Source organism: Gekko japonicus, unplaced genomic scaffold (genome assembly GCF_001447785.1).
Source record: "Gekko japonicus isolate JY-2015 unplaced genomic scaffold, Gekko_japonicus_V1.1 scaffold200, whole genome shotgun sequence".
NCBI lineage: Eukaryota > Metazoa > Chordata > Lepidosauria > Squamata > Gekkonidae > Gekko > Gekko japonicus.
In genome coordinates this window covers 271,036-292,168 of record NW_015160214.1, presented here as the reverse complement: position 1 = coordinate 292,168, position 21,133 = coordinate 271,036, and the positions used below count along the sequence as shown (strand labels likewise).

The window sequence follows — 21,133 nt, the reverse complement described above, 5'->3', positions numbered from 1 at the left end:
TTAGCATAGCAAACAAGCCCCATACAGCCCACCCCCTCCCTCTTCCATAATGTGTCTTACTAGCAGAGAAGACTTTACTGAAGCATTCTATCCTACCATATTGCCAGCGTCGCACCCCACCCACCGAGTCTTCCTAAAGCCTGGCCCATGAGTTTGTCAAGCACAGGGCAGAAGGTTCTCTCTATGAGCAGGGTTGATAGTGTCCTAGCAACATCAACCCAGCCGTCTCCTCCCCAGCCCAGCAAAATGGCTCCATGGGCTCGACTGAGACGCAGTTCCTGTGCCAGGGCATTAACCCACTTGGCTGCTAAAAAGGTATGAGCGATGTATTGACAGTGGTTGCCCGGGAAACAAGAACAGCTTAGCCGATGAAATGGAATGTCTGGAGAGCAGCAAAGCCAGAGGGACAAAAGTTCACACACGGGTCAGGTTTATTTACAGAATCTTTCCACAGAACATAAGTTATCCCCCCCTCTCCCAGGGAAAAAAATAAGCAAAACTAGCCCAGTTTCTTTCCTGACTCGCTTTGCATTTGTGCGTGAGATCCAAAGTTTTCCATCCATGAGGAAAATGACACGGTCTGTTGGCTGTTCAGGCGTTAGAAAGCTATGGGGACGGAGGACCTGGCCTGTCCTCTCACAGCCTCAAGTCCTGGCTGCAGAGTTCTCAAAAACTGGCTGTCTTGGCCGCCTTCAAAGAAGAGGGACGCCTCTCAGTTTACGGATTACATTAGCCAGTCGCTTGGCTAGTCCTCCCTGGCTGGGTTCTTCCACATGGAATGTTCTGGTGAGGAGGTTATAAAAAGAGCCATAGCATACAGCCACCACGGTACAGGTCAGACAGATGACATTATACGGCATGCTGAAGTCTGGGGTTGGCAGGTTCACCAGCAGCGGTTCGGTGTAGAGGCGTACAAAGTAGCTGGAGCCATCAAAGGAAGGAAACCTGGGGAGGTAGGAGAGGGAAAAGAAAGATGAGCTGAAAGGGCAGGCCTCATTTCTGCTAATGGTGTGGCCCATTCCCCTTATGAAGCTGTACCACTTCAAATCAGGAGACTGGAGTGGGGTTGAAGGCAAGACTCATATTAAAAGCACAAGCTTCATTTTCCGCTTGGAAAATGTTGATGCCGCAGGCACTTTTAAAGAAGCAACAATCCCCTCCCCTCTCACACATGCAGAAGTGGAAGAGTCTTGTGACAGGAGTATAACATGTCAGCAACTGAACCAGGCCTATGTTATCTGCAATCCCATGCAATATCCAGCATCTGACACACAACCTGGATTCCCAAGAGTCTTCGCTTTCATTTTCTCCTGCCAGTAGCATTGGAAAGTGGTTTGAAAACTTACAGCCCTTGTTCAAAAGACACAAAGATCAGGAAATGCAGCCCTAACATAGCCCTGCCTGCAAAGGAGCATGACAGAACTGAACAATGGGAAGCGCTTTTGGTTCAAAGTGGCCAAGGCTATACTTCAACAAAAAATCTCTGACTCCCATCATGATAGAATGCTACGAAATAATACAGGCTGGGCTTGGTGCCAGGGTTGGCTGAAGTGATGCTTGCTGATCATCCCACTTTTACAGTACATGCTTTACGGTGAGGCACAGGACAGTAGGCTGATGAAGGGCCAGGGTTGGCTGAAGTGATGCTTGCTGACCATCCCACTTTTACAGCTCCCATGAAGCAAATGCTTTATGGTGAGGCACAGGACAGTGGGCTGATGAAGAGTAAGGATGAAGTGAAGATCTGTCTGACGCTGATTTCTAGTACTCTAGCCAGTAAAAGAGAATACATGATGCCCAGGGCTGGGGTCCAGACAACACACCAGCACCATCCACAACACACACTGACAAAGTTCTATTGATGCTGTTATTTAGCAACTGCAACCTAGTGCAGACACAATCTACCCACCCAGCCCTGTCTCCTAGCCATGACTAGGAGTCTAAAGGTGTGCTGCAGGGCTTACACACTTCCTGCCTCTCTCTCATGTCAATCCTTCCCCTTTCCTTTTCAGAACAAACTGTGGTGCAGTGGAATGCCAGCACTGACGGCAGCCATTAAGCATGATTTATCTTTATCCAAGGACTGTGAAATAGCTGATAAGACTGGGTACAAACTCCAGTTTAATGTCAGTCACAGCAGGGCAGAGAGGAGAAAATTCATGTCTGTTGGAGAGCAGATGGACATGCCTGAGCACAAAACATGTGCATGATCTTTTAACGACCGGAAATTAGGAATTTTCTAAACAGGACCCCAACATCATTCTCTCCCCTCAGTTTTATCCTCACAACAACCCTGTGAGGTAGGTTAGACTGAGAGTGTGTGTAATTGACCCAAGGTCACATAGCGAGCTTCCATGATAAAGCAGGAAGTTGACCCAGTTCTCCCAGGTCCTAGTCCGACACTCTGACCACTACGCTACACCAGCTCTCACAGTTGCATTAAACCCCCTCCCCATCCCTGCAAACCTACTGATAAGTCAAACGGAAATGTTTCAGGAATTGACAGCCAGGCAAAGAACCATTCAGAAGCCTTGCACTGTAACACAGCCATAAGCAGTTCAGCCAACATTATCTCCTTTCAAGCTCTGCAAATAGGGTCAGATCTCTGTAAGGGCTATATTCTAGGTATATCTACCAGCAGGTCTTACCCATAGGCAGTGTTCCCTCTAAGCTGAGTTAGTGTGAGCTAGCTCACAGTTTTTTAGCCTCCAACTCACACATTTTTGTCTCAGCTCAGGAAGGAGGGCTCCAGAGCAAACTAATTTATGCAGTAGCCAAATGGCTCGCTCACAACTTTAACACCAGTTGCTCACAAAGTAGAATTTTTGGTCACAAGACTCCACAGCTTAGAGGGAACATTGCCCATAGGAAGCCATTTCATAATAAATTACGTAAAGAATCTCCTTGCTCCAGGAAAACAATTGCTAACACCAGGACAAGTCCTATACGCTCCCCCCTTTCCCCATCTGGACCAGACATCCCGATGATGCACTCACAGTGAAGCAAAGAGCGGACTCTGCTCTTCATCTTCCTCCTCCATGGCAGTAACGCTTGGCACCAGAGCACTCAGGACAGATGGACTGCAGGCAGAAAAGCAAAGCAGGGAAGTTACATAAATTTCAGCCCCGTTAGGAAAATAGGTGGAGGAACGCTGACGCCCAGGCAGACAAACACCAAGGCTGACTCATCCAAGACTTGCTACAGCCTTACCTCACGTAAAAGCCGTGGTTGGGGTCAGGAGTGTATTCTGTCCACTTCAGCAAGACCCTCTCAAACTGGATGGTGATCTTTGTGACAGAGTTTGCTGGCAGCTGAATCAGCATCTCCAGGAGATGAGGGCGCCGCCGGTCTTGAGCGGGCTGATAGTGGATATAACCTAGCGCCAAAAAGACATGCGATCATCATACGATCCTTTGCCAACATCCTTACTTGACGGCTGCATAACAGCCTTTCTTGGAACCCAATGAAACACACACACACACACACACATGGACGCAGACACCTCTGCAGCAGCTTTGGAGAGGAGAAAGAACACGGACCGCAGTGCAGTTCTCCAACAGCCTCCAGTGTCCCTGTTCAAGACACTGTCCCTCTTTAAGACTTTCATGAAAGAAGGCTGAGCACAGACAACGATCAGCAGGGGTGTTAAAGCTGCAATCCGTATGCATACTCATGTGGAACTAAATGCGACAGGATCAAATGGGATGGACCCCCCACACACTTAGTAGACATGCACAAAACAGAAGTTTTAAGATTATCTAATGGAGCCATCCTATGCAGAGTTACACCCTTCTAAATCCATTGACTTCAGCTCTGCTTAGGATGTCACTCCCAAGTGCTGGGCCTCGTCTCGTATTTCACTAAGCAGCCCTGAGCACGTCAGTCTCATTCTGCTTCAATCCATATTCCTTAACATAGAAAATAATAGCAAGCAATTCCAGAGAGAGGAAGCTGAGGGAACTAATCATTTGTTGACAGCCATCATTTCTATCTTGTGCTTCCTTACAGAAAGGCACCAGTTTTATTTGTTTTAAACGCAAAACCAAAAAAACCACAATGCAAAATCCAGGATCAGCTAGCCAGCGGCTGTTAATAAGTACAATCAATTTATAAAAGCATCTGAGACACAGCGATCGGAATCAAAGAAGGCAGGAACAACAAAGGCAGCAGTTAAAGGTGACATAATCAATCCCCAAAGCTTTCAAAAATTTCACCTAGCTATATGTTTTTACCCTGCTTTTCTCCTAAAAGAACTCAGGAATGGCCTGGTTCTCTCCCCCCATTGCCACCCGATTTTATCTTCACAAGAACCCTGAGAGAGACTTCAGGTTGACATGAGTATGCTGAAGGTCACCCAGTGAAGTTGCATGGCTGAGGTGTCATCATAAAGTTAAAAAAGAGAAAGGTACTAGCGGACTTCTGCCAGCGGTGTGTTCCATCATTGGGGGGCAACTGCCAAAACAAACTCTGTCTCAAGCGGCTGCCCCCTTGAACTCACTGGCCTTGTATCAAGACAGCTCAGGAAAAACAAAGCTCTAATGTGAAAGACTGTAAATACATCAGCATTACAGCAACTCCAGAAATGTTTATTCAAAACATTTCTACATGCTGCCTTTCCACCCAAATAGGGTCTCCCCCCACCCGCCCACCAAGACGGTGAACATCAAACATTAAAACAATTCTCAGCATTTAAAAACATTTAAAATAAAGTATGTATACAATAATTCGGGGGGGGGGGGAACATAAGCACACAACACCACAACCAGGGAGGAGGCCAACAACAGTTATTGGGGGCATGCCATATCAAAACAAAAATGTCTTCCCCTGCTGGTGGAAGACAGTGACAAAGGGAGACAGACAGATCTTCCTGGGGAGCGAATTCCAAGATTTTGGTGCCATGATCAAGAAGGCCCTTTCTTGGTTTGTCTACCTGCAGATGGCAGGGGGCGCCTGAAGCATGAGTGGAGTAGAAGGGCAGGTTCATACAGGAAAAGGCAGCCTTTCAGGTATGCTGGCCTCAAGCCGTACAGGGCTTTAAAGGTCAATACCAGTACCCTGAAGTGGGCCTGGGAGCAAACTGGGAGCCAGTGTGGATGGAACAAGACTGGACTGGTACGTTAAAAATGGCTTAACATCCGTCTTTATAGCACTTCTCAGCAGACCGTATCCTTTTAGTTATCACTGAGGCTCCCCCACTCCAAAAGTCTGCATTCAAGCAGAATGTGGAATTGCCCACACAAGTCCTAGAGCAGCATCATAGTATCAAACACTAGGATCTACAAGCTATCTTCTGCTAGAACCATCTGAGGCCGAGTTTACGAGACAGAATGGAGCAGGTGCAGCACGTTGCCAAAGATAAAGTCTAGCACCACCTCTTGCCACTTTCTTCCCCCCCCCCCTTAATAATTTTATTTATATAATATAACAATTTACAGTAGCACATATTATTAGGAAACCACAACAATAACAACATAATTACAAACATAAAAAACACAAGAGCAATAAAACCAAACACCAATATATAGCCATCAAATTATCAGGCAGTGCCTTTTAAAGCTTATTATTTCTTTCCATATACACAAGAAAAGGGAACCAACATTTCAAATAATCTGAATAAAAATCTGGATTCTCTGCCAAGAAAATAACATCTGATATTTCGTCCCCTTGCCACTGTCTAGCAAAGCTTCATTCCACAGCAAAAGCAATTATATTGGATGATGCAAGCTAAGCTCTTCTGCATAACTCCCAATTCGCATCCACTGTGCTGCTTTTGCCTTCCTTCTTACAGAAGTCCCGATGTGCCATCTCCCTATACCAAATCTGAGGGAATTGCTAATGCACACAATGTGGTGTTGGTACTGTATGTTCACACCTGCGTTTCTAAGCTGCCTTGGGCCTCCACTTGATGGGAGGAAAGGTGGAGTTTTTACTAATCAACAAAGCTAATCAAGCTAATCAACAAAGCATAACCACAAGAACTTCACAACAGCAAATACAATTCTCATCCTGGAGAAGGAAGCTTAACTCCTTCTTGTGAAACTAACAGGGAATGCCATCACTAGAAATGTCACAGCAAGCAAAACCCAGAAATGAGGCCTGACCATACAATGTGCACAGACAAATTGCATAAAGGGGGAAGCAATGTGGACAGACAATTTGCATGGGGGGGGGGGAATAGCATGATCACGTTTAGCTCCGGATCAGAACAAAGCTCACACATGCACAAATTGTATGTGCACAGGCTCTGATGATAGGACCATATACACTAGGTTGCGTTTACAGCATAGTTATGTGTTAGTTCTGGGCACACACATTGTACAAAACCTTCCACCATTCTATTGCCTTGCATTCAGGATCATTAATGATAACCTGTATTAAAGAGGGGGGGAAATGCACGGCCACTGTAAATGTTCATTGATATTTTGCACTTTGGGTGGCAAGGGGCTTGTCCTTACTTGGTTTGTTTTCCTTTCCTTTTGTGATAATGGTCAGCGTATGAATGTAGAGTCGCAGGTACCAGGGCACCGTCTCCAGCAACAGCACAGGGAAAGCCCGGTATGGGTGTGTGTTATAGACAACAGTGCTGATCTCTCCAGTCTGAAGGCCGTAGCCGCTCACGTAGCGTTGAGCGTGGAGCACAGGTGCCACCATAGCCACTGGAGGAAGGAAACACAGGAGTTAGGACTATTGCTTCCCATCCGTTAGAGCACATGACACAGAACTACTGTGTGGGAGCCAATAAAACCTCTCTATTACAATGCAGGGTGAAGCTCCAGCTCCTACTCTACAGGAAAAGTAAGGTCCTTCAACCTTCCCAACTGTACTGGATTCTCCCTTTCTCTATTCTGAGCTGCCAATAAATATTCACAGCACCATTTGCCAATATGAACTTGCCAGCCAGCTCCTTCCATTTGGGAGGACCGCAGTAGCAACTCTGAATCCCTGAACTATGTTGCCAGTTTCAAGCGAGCAGTTTCCCCTGAGATCCTTGGTCTTTTACTGGTAATCAGACCAGATTTAACACACTGAATGAACCACCATGGGGATAATATGAGCTCTGAACAGGAAGGATACTTTCAGGGATAGCTCCCACAGGAAAAAAAAGCAGTTAAAGTTTCCCCTGAGATCCTTGGTCTTTTACTGGTAATCAGACCAGATTTAACACACTGAATGAACCACCATGGGGATAATATGAGCTCTGGAAGGATACTTTCAGGGACAACTCCCAGAGGGAAAAAAGCAGTTAAGTACTATGCCAATGGTACCCGTTGGCAAGGGACAAAAGAGGATGTCCACATTAAAGGGAGGAAAGCCACAGATTACTCACAGCTGTCTTGTGGCCGCTTCCATTTCAGCAGCACGTTGAGGCTGCGAGATGCATTAAAGAGTCCTGGGTCCAGGAGGTCGTAAACTCCGGAGCATGACAGAAGACAGGAGGGCCTGGTGTGGTGTGGTCCATGGGGTCGCGAAGAGCTGGACTCAACTGTGTGACTGAACAACAGCAACAGCTCACACTAACTCAGTTTAGAGGGAACACTGCTGACTAGTGACCTACTTAGGGTGGCTCAAACAATGCAATAAATGCAACAAGCCATAAAAATGGAACCCTTCAGTTGAAAGCCTGGGTGAACAGAAATATTTTGGCCTGGAACTTAAAGGGCAGTAACATAAATGCGGGTGAGCTCCAAAGAGGAGGACATTCTGAAGGCCACCACTGTTGTTGCCACCCCACCTCACCTCTGCAAGGAGGGGTGTGGATGAAGTTGAGCAAACTCTGGAGGACGACGGAGGACAGAAGAGCCTGGCGTGATGTGGTCCATGGGGTCACAAGGAGGTGGGCTGAACTGTGTGACTGAACAACAGCAACAGCTCACACTAACTCAGTTTAGAGGGAACACTGCTGACTAGTGACCTACTTAGGGTGGCTCAAACAATGCAATAAATGCAACAAGCCATAAAAATGGAACCCTTCAGTTGAAAGCCTGGGTGAACAGAAATATTTTGGCCTGGAACTTAAAGGGCAGTAACATAAATGCGGGTGAGCTCCAAAGAAGAGGACATTCTGAAGGCCACCACAGTTGTTGCCACCCCACCTCACCTCTTCAGGGAGGGGTGTGGAGAGCAGGGCTTAGGAAGAGGATCTTAACTAGTCAGCTGGATAGTGAAGGAGGTGGCAGTCCTTCAGTTACCCTGACCCCAGGCCATTTAGGGCCTTCAAGGGAAGAATTGTGCCTGAAAGCAACTAGGCAGCCAGCCCAGATTCTTCAGCACAGGGGGTAGTACAATCCCTATATTCGGTTCCCAATAACAACTGCATTTTGGACCAACTAATGTTTCCAAACAGTTCTCAAAGGCAGCCCCACACAAACCATATTGTAGCAATGAAACTGGGATGTGATTAGCGCATGGAACACTGCAGACAGGTCACGCTTTTCAAAGACAGCTACAGGTGGTATCTCGGTTGAAATTGGGGGGGGGGGAATGGCATTACATGCCATGGATGAGACCAGAGCAAGGTCCAGCTACACTGTCCAGAGCAGGGTGACTCCTCAACTCTTGAGTGACTTTGTCATGGGCAAAAAGTGCATCAGTGTTGTTTGGACTGCACTTCAGTTTACTGGCATTCATTGATCCCGATACCCTCTCAGGCATTTGCTGAGATGTCTACAGTCTCACCTGACTCAGCTGTTAGGGAGAAATGGAGCTGGGCATCATTCACGTATTGTTCAGTATCTTTCCCACCCACCTTGGAAGCTGAAAGGGCTGTCAATTTCCGTCAACTTATGGTGACCTCGTTGGGTTTTTAAGGCAAGAGACAAACACAGGTGGTTTGCCATTGCCAGCACCTGCGTAGGAACCCTGGACTTCCTTGGTGATCTCCCATCCAAGTACTAACCAGGGCTGACCCTGCTTCTAAGGTCTGATAAGATCGGGCTAGCTTGGGCAATCCAGATCAGGCCACCAAAAACATACATTTAGCTAAGTTACTTTTGTACCTTCCACTGATGGTCCTTCAGCCACACAGAGCTGAGACCAAAGCCATTTCAAGATAAGGATATACCACGGACTAGATAACCCACAGAATTTGTGTCTAGCTATTTTCTAACAACACGCTGTTCTACCACTATAAGAAAACAATTGAATGGAAAAAGTTTACCTGGCCTTTGCTTGAAATGTCAACATAGATCTTGCTTTGAGATGCCAGGGGACATGCTTCAGTTAGAGTGCGAGAGAAAATCTTGAGAAGGCTCCAGTCTGGGGTGGAAGATTGACACAAGAGGTCAGCAACACAAAAAAGAGAGGTACCATACAAGAGATGCAATTCTGTGCAGGGCAGGTCCGAGTTACCTTTCTTCCCTTGGCCGGAGGCAAAGCTGTCGAAAACAACTGTGAGGGTCTGTCTGAGTTCCCATGAGGCGCTCAGGCAAGCAGCATCCTGAGGAAGAAGGCCAAAAGGAAGAGAAAAATCAACTATTTAAAAATTATTACAGAAGCATAATGAGCTGCCCTGCTGGATCAGACCAAGTTCATGTTTCACTCAGTGGGCAACCTGGAGGGCCAACAAACAGAAAATTGCAATCACGGCTTTCACTTGAGGTTGCCTCCTGGTACTGGTATCCAGAGGTTTGCTGCCTCTGAATATGGAGGTAAGTCTCCATGGCTAATGGCCATGGATGTACCTCTCCTCCATAAATAAGTCCAATCCCTTTTTAAAGCCATTGGTCCTTGTGGCTATCACTAATTCCACGGTAATGAACTCCACCACTAAATTAATGATTAGAAAATTACACGGATCGCTGTAGTAGAACACCAACTTGACAAATATAAAACAGATGTTCCTCTAAATCGCAATGTTTACACACTGTTCTAATATTTAATAATGGAACCTGTCTTAGTAAGCAAGCCACCACTGATTCCCATTCAAATGATGTATGAACACAATTCAGTTACAAAAGCTATTTTTCTTAACCATTCTGAAACAATAGGTAGACTTCAAATGTTCTGCAATTAAGGACAAAGACTCGGAAGACAAGGGAGAGAACGGCCCATCATATAATTTGAGAGATGTAAAAGGAAGACACCCCAGAAAGTGAAGATTTGTTCGTGAAGCGCACTAAAAGACATTATTAACAATAACCCAAAAGGACAATACTAACACAACTAACAATTTTATTTTTTACAGGTGAAGAGGAAGGACGATCGGTCAACCGCAGAAGAAGACAAAGAAGTTAAATATACTAACAATTGATTAATTTGCCAAATAATAACATCACTCACTCTATTCTTTATCCCGCTATATACCCTTCCTTTTTCTGAAAATTAAAAGCAATAAAATTATCTCCTTTTTAGGAGAGTTCAATTAAAAAAAAATGTTCTGCAATTACAATTTTTGTAACCCCAATAAAGGGCCTAATCTTTAAAAAAAAAGAAAAGAGAGAGAGTTTTCTCTGTTACCCTACAGATCCATTAATGAAAATATTCCAGAATGAAAGGAAAGCAGAATCAGAAATATCTGAGGTCACCTGAAGTCAGTGACGATAAGGTGAGGGACATAGACACAGAGTTGGATCCAACTATCTTTTTTGCTCTATCATGCCCAATTCCTCTCCTTGTTACAGTTCCTGTCCCTTGTGGCTTTTTGTCCATGCATGTTTTATGATTCCCAGCATAGCCTTTTGGGTGCTCAAAGGGGAAACGTGCCTACAGTCTTGCACAACTCTGAAATGAGCACAGGGCTTTGTCTCCGCCCCCCTTGCACTGCACTCCTCAAGATTGCTAGGAATAACTAGAACACTACGAGCCATCTCATTCTTTTAGCCAGCACCAAAGCAAGGACAGAACACAGTCAGCTATTCAGATGCAGCCCTGATCTGGATAGCCCAGGCTACCCCGATCTCATCAGTTCTTGGAAACTAAGCAGGGTTGGCCCTGGCTAGTATTTAGATGGGAGACAGAGATCACCAAGAAATACCAGGGTCGTGACAAGGAGACAGGCAATGGCAAACCACCTCTGAACACCTCTTGCCTTGGAAACCCTACAGGGGTCGCCATAAGCCAGCGATGACTTGACGGTACTACTCAGATCACACTTATTCTGATTTATTCTGACCTATGAAGACACACAAAGTCAGACTCACCCTGCAAATGGGGCGGATGTGCACCGCTTGGGAATGATAGCTGCTGTGGAAGAGGCGCTCAGCCTTCAGCAACACAGCCAGGCCAGCCTGGGGTGGGGAGAGAGGAGAGAGAGAGAAGTCAATATGGCTGAAGATCTACCTCAACGAATTCCCCCAACCGTGAACATGTTGAGAAATACGAGGAAAGAGTTATAAGTCGCCCCTCCCCCTTGCACTACCTGTACTAACTGGGGAGAATTAGAACATCCACACACTAGTACCAAATGTCCCAAAACATCTGATCACATGAAATTGCCTCTTACTGAGCCAGATCAAAGCTGGTATTGCCCACTCTGACTGGCAGCAGCTCTCCAAGGTCTCAGGGAGAGGTCTTCCACGTGACCTACTACCCGCTTCTTTTAGGTGGAGATGCCTGGGATCAAACTTGTGCCCTTCTGCATGCAAAACAGATGCTCTGCCACTGAGCAACGGACCCATCCCAAGGGAATCCAGGGTGATCGCATGCGGTGGTGGAGGCCCAAGGAGAAAAACCTACAATGTTACAGTCTCCACTTGCTCTAGTGTTACAGGCTCCAAGTTTACCTTTGAACTGCAGGGCAATAGCTTCTTCCAGGGTGTGAGATTCTCAGTGCAGACAACTTCACGAGGCAGGACAGCATATCGTAGGAAATGATGATCCGTAACTGAAACAGGGAGCAGAGGGGTCAGAAACCCTCAGCCAAACAGATGTGTGCGTGGAAGCACTCCAGTGTGCATTATGCTAATCACTCCTTGAATGAAAGTGGAATTTGCCAAGCTTGTAGAAAAGTCATGAGCAGCTCCCTTCATTCACTGACATAAAAGGAAGGGTGTCAGAGCACCAAATATAGTCCAGTGTTGCCCAGTATTTGTAGCAGCCCAGGTGGATTAGACCAAAGGTCCTAGACTAGCAGCCCTACCCAACCAAATACACAAGAAGGCCAAAAATCAGCCTTTGATCAACATCTGCCATAATTAGAGATGTAAAATTTCCGGAAATTTTGAAGCTCGGAAAAAAACCCGTTTTTTTCCGGGGAAAAACGGAAATTTTCGGAAAAATTGAAAAAAATGCTACATTAGCATTTCTTTTGTCTTTTCTAGATTGAAAGTCATTCTGTTACTTTAGGAACATAAAATATGACTATGGACATTTTTATTTGGCATGAAATTATCACAACTAGCATATTAAAAATATAGTGTATCCAAACAATTATTACAAACAGAATACCCACCCACATGCAAAAACAAAACTGAAACCTTTTTATTTTCTTCTGACAATAGCACCTCCTAAAGGAAGAAATGCATCTTGCATTGGAGAGTTCAGTTTGTAACCTAGGACTGGCTTGTCCTCAGTGCACAGAAATTAGATCAATCTGATACCATATATATATATTTTAGAAATGATTTGGAAAATATTTGGAAGCAGGAACAAGAAAGGGAAAAAAACTAAACCTAACAAAGAACTCCAAAACCAAACAAAGGTTAGTGGAAAGGAGGGCCAATATTAAAACCTTTTCATAAAAAGAGGTATATAAAACATATATAGGGGCCCAATTACAACCAATATATATAAAACTTTTTTAGCCCTGGTTATGGTTATGTTTTATATATATTGGTTGTAATTGGGCCCCTATATATGTTTTAATTTGTTATTATTAATAAATACATGTACCTCTTTTTATGAAAAGGTTTTAATATTGGCCCTCCTTTCCACTAACCTTTTTTGGTTTTGGAAAATATTTGAACACCTTGTCTTAAAATATTTTATTCATCATGTTAAAATAAAACGTTCCATAATCATTTTTTCTTTTCTTTTTTCAATATTTCCAATTTTTCGGGAAAAAACAAAAAATCTTCAGGGAAAAAAAATGGAAAAAACCCGGGTTTTTTTCCGAATTTTTCCGGTTTTTTTCCGGGCCTTCACATCTCTAGCCATAATAATAAAAAAAATCTATAAGCCTATTGCTTAATCAAGGCAAACGTATCTATAAGCCTATTGCTTAATCAAGGCAAACGTATCCTAGCAGAAGGGAATGAGAAGTGGGGCTAGTAGGGGAGAAAAGGATGAGGCACAGAGGGGCAGGGAGCGGTGAAGAGTGCAGAGTTCCTTCTCTCAGCTACTAGAAGCTCCTTAAAGCATTCTCTAGATCTCAAGGCTCTAACCAACCGCTATTTTACCTTTTTAAAGTTAATCTCTGCAACCATAATGGCTCAGAGGCATATTCATCAAAAAGAGTGATGAAAAATTCTCTGGACGGCCTGAAAACAATTCCCCCCAATTCCACAAGCCACTTGCGCTTAGCCTCCCATCAGCAATATAGGGAAAATACAAGGCCGGCCTTTGTAAGGATTACTGAGATAATGTATCTGAAGTGCTTCCAGCACTCCATAAAGGGCTAAATGAGTGCCAAGTATTATCCTCATAATGACAGTGCAACATAATGCATGTATTTGAATTTTTAACCGGATCAGTACTGAGGTATCTGAAGAAGTGAGCAGTGACTCATGAAAGTTCATCCTCTGCCACAAATTCTGTTAGACTTTAAGGTGCTACTGGACCTGAGGTGCAATTAAAGCATCAAGCTTGGACAATTCAGGCCCTGTTCAGAAGTTCCAGTGAACTCATGTACAACCCATGTACAGTGTACACTTAGTATTTCTCTGTATGTGCACTGAGTAATTCTCATGCTGTATTCAATACCTGTACTTCTTAATGTGTGATTGAAACCCCGTGTTTATCTAGGTACTGGGGCCCGGTTTTCTTTGTCAAAGTGAATGCATGTGGTCTGTTTTTTTATAAACATGCAGCATTCACTGTAACATGTGAACAGTGTTTCAGGAGACCTAGGTACAAATCCCTGCTCTCTTGGGGCCTAACTCATGAAACATTCGGCCAGTGGCACCACAGGGTACTGCTGAGCAGACATGTACTGAGAATTCCGGTTACCCATCAGGACACTTTTGCAGTCTCCTTATGGGGAAAACAGTGCCCCTCTGGGCTGTTTTCAGGTTGGGGGAAAAGTACAAAAGTACATGCAAAACCATGGCCCCAATCTGAACCAGGGTCCTGTGCACTTGGAAGATTAGTTCCTCACAGCTGACATGTGACTGATTCAGAGCCAAGCCAGGGAACCAAGAGAGAACACACCAAAAGTCATAATGTGTGGTTTGGCCCTTGGGGTATTGTGGTGTCACTCTTTGGGGTGTGGGGTGCAGGGGTGCATGCGATGCAAAGACGACAGGACACAAGTCTGCAGGAAGCTGATCTGAAACCTCTCGGCTTCCCAGTATTTATTTATAAGCTCAGTTTCCCCCCATTTCCTCCCCCCTTCCTCTCACACTCCTTCTCCCTGCGTAGAGGAAAGTTTCAAGCATTCGAGCATCCTTTTGGAATGTGTGTGTGTGTACAGGCTCTCTGTTATCTCTGCCACTCCCACTCTCTCAAGGTTATACCGACTGTGGAGGCAATCACCAGACTTCTCATGCTGTTAGCACACAAATACCTTTGGGTTTCCAATCTCCAGGCAGGAGAATAGTGATTTATTCTGCACTGCTTTCCTACAGGGTATGCACTGTCCATCCTTCCCCATCTAATCCTCACAATTTATCTTTCAGTCTAACCTACTTCCCTGGGTTGCCGTGAGGATAAAATGGGGAAGGGAAGACAATGTATGCCACCCTGAGCTCCCTGGAGGAAGGGGTGAATAAAATGGAGCAGGCAAACTTTTAAAAACATGATAGGTAGACGGAGGTCTTAGATGGCTAGCCATACCATCCTAAGTCGAGTTACATCCTTCCAAGCCCATTTAATTAAACTGTAACTCTGCTTAAGACTGTACTGGAATACACACAAAGATTTACAAAGTAGTTTGTCATAAAAACCACAATCAATAAGCGCATAAGCTGTAAAAGGTAAAAACTTCCACCAGCCTAAATTATCATTTCTCCCCTACAGCCAGCCCAAATAATCTTTATCACATTCCCAAGAAGGATCTCTAAAAACAATCAACCCCAACTAGTAAAGGTTTCCCTTGCTCGAAAGCTAGTTGAATCTGACTCTATGGGGCTGGTGCTCATCTCTGTTTCCAAGCCGAAGAGCCAGCGCTGTCCGAAGACATCTCTGTGGTCATGTGGCTGGCATGACTAGATGCCGAGGTACACGGAACACTGTTACCTTCCCACCGAGTACCTATTTATCTACCTGCAATTTCTTGCTTTCGAACTGCTAGTTTGGCAGGAGCTGGGGCCAAAGATGGGAGCTCACTCCGTCATGTGGCACTTGGGTCTCAAACTGCCGAGATACAGACCTTCCGGTCTGCAGCTTCAGCGTCTTAACATCTGAGCCACCGCGGATTCATCAACCCCAAGTATAACTCCACAGATGCCAACCCTCCTCCTTTGTGAAGCACCACCTGCAAGTCACGCGCTCTCATCATCCTCCAAGTCTACTTGCTAGCAGAGGATCACATAAGGAAGGAGCTCCAACACAATTAAGTGCTACTCTTTTAGTGTGAAACAGGCCCCTCCAAGCCAGCCCAGCATGCATGCGCACACCCACTCACCATTAGCCAGTCCCAGAGGTTTGAAGGATGCTGTTGGAATAACTGTGTTAGTGGAATCAATGAAATTCAGAGAGGCACAGAATATCCCCGAGAGGATGTTACTGAGATCTTTCCAAGCCTTGTTGACACTGGATGAAGGGAAAAGAAATGTAATTATTGAATACCTGGATCTGTGAAAGACGTACCCTAAACTGATTTTTTTAAACAAACACTGTTTTTAAAGTTCCAGGTGGTCAACCATGTTGGTCTGAAGCAGTAGAACAAATTCAGAGTCCAGTGGCACCTTTAAGACCAACAAAGGTTTATTCAAGGTATGAGCTTTCATGTGCATGCAACACTTTTCCAATGCATCCGAAAATTCATTCCAATTTATTTGAAAAAGTGTGCATGCGCACTAAAGCTCATACCTTGAATAAACCTTTGTTGGTCTTAAAGGTGCCACTGGATTCTAAAATTGTTCTACTCTTTTTAAAGTGCATTGTCAGATTTTAAATAGGCTTTGTGGTCGAACATTCCTTTTAAATACCATTTTGTTGGTGGAAAGTCTATAATATACACAGACACTTGAAAATAAGTATGTACTGGAAAGCATGCCCTTCATTCCAGTGTCTATATTTTATAATACCACGGCAGTGATAAAAGTTCACATTACTAATAAGCAAGAATTTGTACAATCACATCCAACAGCTGGTGTTCTCTGAGGTCACAGTAGGTCTCTGAGTGGTAGAGATGCCATGGGCTTTTCAAAAGCCACTGTTGATTTAGGTGTTCTGAAATCATGAGAACATAAGAAGAGTCCTGCTGGCTCAGACCAATGGTCCATCTAGTCCAGCATCCTGTCTCACACAGTGACCAACCAGTTCCTCTGGATGGCCAACAACAGGGCATAGAGGCCGAGGCCTTCCCCTGATGTTGCCTCCAGGCTCTGGGATCCAGAGGCTTAGTGCCTCTGAATGTGGAGATCCCCCTCATCACCATGGCTAGCAGTCATTATCCTCCATGAATCTATCTAATCCTCTTTTAAGGCTGTTCATTCCTGTGGCCATCACTACATCCTTTGGCAGCAAATTCCACATTTTAATCACTCTCTGTGTAAAGTTGTATTTCCAGTCATCCTTGGATCATGCAGCTAAATAAAGAACAGGACCAGAGACATTATTAGAACTGCAGCTTTAAGATGAAGCCATGTCTAAAAATGAAAGCAGTATCAATTCTGCTTTCATGACACGGTCTTTCGAATGCCACCTTGTCTGTGCAAATTAGCTGGATAGTTTTCAAGCCTTTTAATGAACATAGAACGCTTTATGAACCTTGCTACATATGTATGTAATAAAATCAAGGAAGATGGACAAATTAGCCATAGTGCATAAAATAAATTAACTCCTTACTCTGGAACAAACTGTTATTTTAGGAATAACGCAGCATTTCTGCGGTACCCTGAAAGTTCAGGGCACAAATCCGACGCCTACAGTCTTAAGATCTGATGTAAAGAATGCAACATAACCCACTGAAATATTCTAAGTATGTAATAGATAGTTTATATAGAAGTGCGTCCATTCGTAATGACATTCACAAGATTATTCACAAGGGTTACTTCACATGCATTTTCAAAAAGAAATGTTAAGAACCCTCATATGCTTCCCCTTAATTTTTTGTGAGGGGACTAATCAACCAACTACAAAGCATCATCTCCGGCACTTACTCAGCAACAGAGTCCTGAAACCAGACCCAGAGTTCGGCTCCAGCAGGAGCTTGTAGGTATGGCTGCCCCCAACTTCGTGTTCGCCAGAAGCCCTGAGTGAGGGAGAGATGCAACTCGCGTACCGAGTACTTAGAGATGAGCTGTCCCAGAGCTTTAGGGAATAGCCTGTAGTGAGAGACTGGGAAACGTGGAGAGAAAACAAAAGCATTAAGGTAAATCTAGAAGAAAAGGCTCCCTTCCCTTTCAACGCCATACTGCAGCCCAATCCTAGGATCCAGCTTAAAGTCAGTGCACTTCGGGCTACAGATTACTCACAATTACAACTGCTCTTCAGGTAGCAGAGATCAGTTCCTCTGGAGAAAACAGTGGACTCTGTCATTATACCCTGCTGAGGTCACCACAGCAAATTGACACTGTTTGCCCAAAGCCAGAGCACTGCCCCAGAGCCTCTTTCTAGATCCCGTTGTATTGCTTTCACAATGGGCTTTACTGCTAGTGCCTATATAAGTCAGTTGTTTTCCTATCTCTCAGCCTACCTGGGCACCAGCCTCTCCTTTACTCTGCACATGGCTGCTCGGTGCTGGTTCCATATTCTATTTGCTTACTCACTTCCTGCCTCAGTGAGTCTTGCTTGTATAACAGCTGTCTGCAGATAGGTTATCCTTAAGACATAGCTTCATTTCCCATTCCAGGCCAGCACTCCATGAACCCTCCCACTGCCAATATATACAAATCCCATTCCCAAGACAGCGCAGCAGACATTCATGGAGATGTATGCAAAAGGATTCTGCTGTGTCAAAAACCTGTTTTGCAGAGGCAGTTTGGTGTCATGGTTAGCATAAGAGTGTAAGACCTAAGACACCTAGGTTTAGATCCCCACTCTGCCATGGACGCATATTGAGTTCCCTTGGGTCGGTCAGTCACATGCAGGCCCACAGCTATGGTGGGGCTTTTGGGGCTCTGCCCCCTTTCTTAAAGGCACAGCCCCACAAGAATTTCTCCTGTAAATGTTTTTTTCAATCATTTAAAAACATTTTTAAAGGCATGCGCTCCTTTAAGCAGAGTGGGGTGCTGTAGATGACTAATTCCCGCACTGAGCAAGGGGGTTGGAGTAGGTGACCTCTAGGATCCCTTCTAACTCTGTGTCAAGAAACTGGTCTCCTTTAAGAGAGTTTTTCTGCCTAAGTGTTAGCTTTCTTGACTATACAAGTCATTACCCCCACCTGCCAGCTTATTATCAGAACTGTTGCTTAGGCTGGCAGAAGTGATTAACTTGCAGCAACTGAGAACTGTAATCTAAAGTGGCTGACAGCCTGCAGTTTAAAGATCTATCCTGGTAACAGCTTTCTATTGGCTAAATGGCTTTTCTTTCTGCACTGAGAAATTCAGCCCCAGAAGAAAAAAAATTGCCCCACAAGCTACAAAATCCTGGCCATGGGCCTGATACACTCTCAGCCTAGCCTACCTCACAGGGTTGTTGGGAGAATAAAATGGAGAAAGGAAGAATGTTGTAAATCACTTTGGGTCCCTACTCTGGGAAACACAAGGTATAAATGATGCAAATAAACGAGCAAACATGTATTAGAGAGTTGCTCACAGGAACAGCAAGGTGCCTGCCTTGTGCACTTTCTGGCATTCTTGCAATCTGAGTGCAGGGTGGGGGACATCTTTGCTCCATCCTAGTAAGCGCTGCACTAACATTAGTTGCACCCTATGCATATTTATACAGGAGTAAATCTCACAGTGTTCGATGGGATTTGCCCTTAAGAGGGCACAGGGCTGTAACATGAGTCGTGTTTTGAAGCATAGTCTTGCAAAGCCCTACGGATGGGGCCTGATGCTGGCATATTGGCTAGGAAGCTGGCCAGACATCCCTACTAAAACAGTTTCTGCCTCCACTCACCCAGAATCCATGCATAGCATGCACCTAAATTCCTTCCACTTGGATAGGATACATGTGAACTTACTGTAAGACAACAATCCTACATTTCTGTCTGGGACTAAGCTCCACTGGAACTCAAGAGGGTAGTTGCATTACTTCCCCATCCACACATATTTCTTAGGAATGTCCCACTCTATTTAAAGATCTACCCTCATAGGATTGGGGCATTAGACTGTAGCAGTAAAAACAGCAAGGAGCATAGCAGCACCATACAGGGCAATTCTAAGGACATTTATTCAGAACCCACTGAATGCAATACAGTCTATTCCTAAATAATAATTCCAGACAGATAACTGTCTTTCGTTTGCTACAGCAAAACTACACAGGAACATACTAGCACTGAATACTAAATGTATTCCAGCACAAGCTTCTTGTACAGAACAAAGTTTGAGTCCAGTGGCACCTTTAAGACCAACAAAGTTTAACTCTGTGTATAAGCTTCTCTGTGTGTGCACATTTCTTCAGATACAATGTGCACGCACAAGAAAGCTGATACCCAAAATTAAACTTTGTTGGTCTTAAAGGTGCCAGTAGACTCAAATTTTGTTCTGTTGCTTCAGTCTAACAAGACTGCCCACCTGAATCTGTGAGTCACAGCGTACTTTCACCATCACTCCTGCTTAATTTTGCTTACAAGTATGCACAAGACTGCATCCTCGGTCTAGTGTTTACGGTACCATGAGACCCCTATTTGGTTTCGCCACCTAAAATGTAATCTTCAAGCATAGTAACTTGTATCAACCAAATCCTCCGACCCGCATCCTACATGACAACCAGCCTCCACCCACCAAGTCCCGCCCTTCCCCAGTGGCCACGCCCCTTACCGCCCTCCCGCTGCAAGTCTGAGTCCCAGCGCGTCCGGAACTGAAAAGTAGCGGCCAGGTCACCGGAAGGGAGGGGGCTAAGCAATAACTCTTCTCTCAAGGAATCGCGGACAGGCGCGGTCGCTCTCTCCGCAAGCGCCGGCACCAGGAGCAGAAGCCCGAGCAGCGCTGCGGCCGGCTCCATTTCCCTCGCCCCTGCCTAGGCTAAGCTCCACCCACGGCTCGTTTGGCTCTAGCCAATGGGAAATGCGAGACTATTCCTATGAGCCCGCCTCCATTCTCCCGCCAACCAATAGCGAACTTTGTTCTGAGACGCGAGTGGGGCTCCCGGTGATCTGCGGGCGTGCACAATGCCTGTCGGGAAAAATTGTCTCCCCCCTCCCCCGGTATTTTCTGCGCCTCGTTTGTAACGTGAGAATGACGTGCTGTTGGGGAAGAAATTCCCATAAAGAGGGAAATTATATGCATATAAATTGCAATGTATTCTTATTCTTTTGGTATGGATAACATAGGGACATTGTTTGAAGTAGCACCTGGGTAAGCAACACCCTTTATGAAGGTTTTTGTTATTGTTGTTGCTTTAATTGTCCGTTATTGTAATTTACATTGTGGTTAACTCTTTCCAAATTCAATTTCTTATTTGACTAAGGAGCAAAGCTCATTGTGGATGAAGACAACGGGTCCTAGAAAGGTAGGGTGGATGGCAGAAAGATAGATAGAGGGGTTGGGAGAGAGAGGGAGGAAGGATGGAAGGAAGAAAGGATTGAAGGAAGGGTGAGGGGGGAGACAGACAGTCAGACACACAGGCAGGCAGGCAGGCAGAGATGGAGGGAGGGAGGATGAAAGGGGGGGAAGAAGTCAAAGCATTGGGGAGGAAGGGAGAAAGAGTGAGAGATGGAAAGAATGAAGGGAGATAGGGAGAAAGGAAGAGAGAGTGAAGAAGGGGG

At 45.1% G+C, this 21,133-nt stretch overlaps 1 protein-coding gene across 1 annotated transcript; it reads right to left on the bottom strand.

The window, feature by feature from the left end:
- Positions 1-425: 425 nt before the first annotated feature.
- PIGT (phosphatidylinositol glycan anchor biosynthesis class T) lies at positions 426-20,443 on the bottom strand. The gene is made up of 13 exons (XM_015410306.1): positions 20,187-20,443; positions 17,421-17,598; positions 15,719-15,846; positions 11,721-11,821; positions 11,139-11,225; positions 9,349-9,436; positions 9,158-9,255; positions 8,677-8,746; positions 7,328-7,411; positions 6,456-6,656; positions 3,211-3,376; positions 2,997-3,080; positions 426-945 (listed from the first exon to the last, which is right to left on the bottom strand). The coding sequence occupies exons 1-13, from the start codon at positions 20,368-20,370 to the stop codon at positions 693-695; spliced, it is 1,722 nt and encodes a 573-aa protein (XP_015265792.1). The 5' UTR covers positions 20,371-20,443; the 3' UTR covers positions 426-692.
- Between the last annotated feature and the right edge of the window lie 690 nt (positions 20,444-21,133).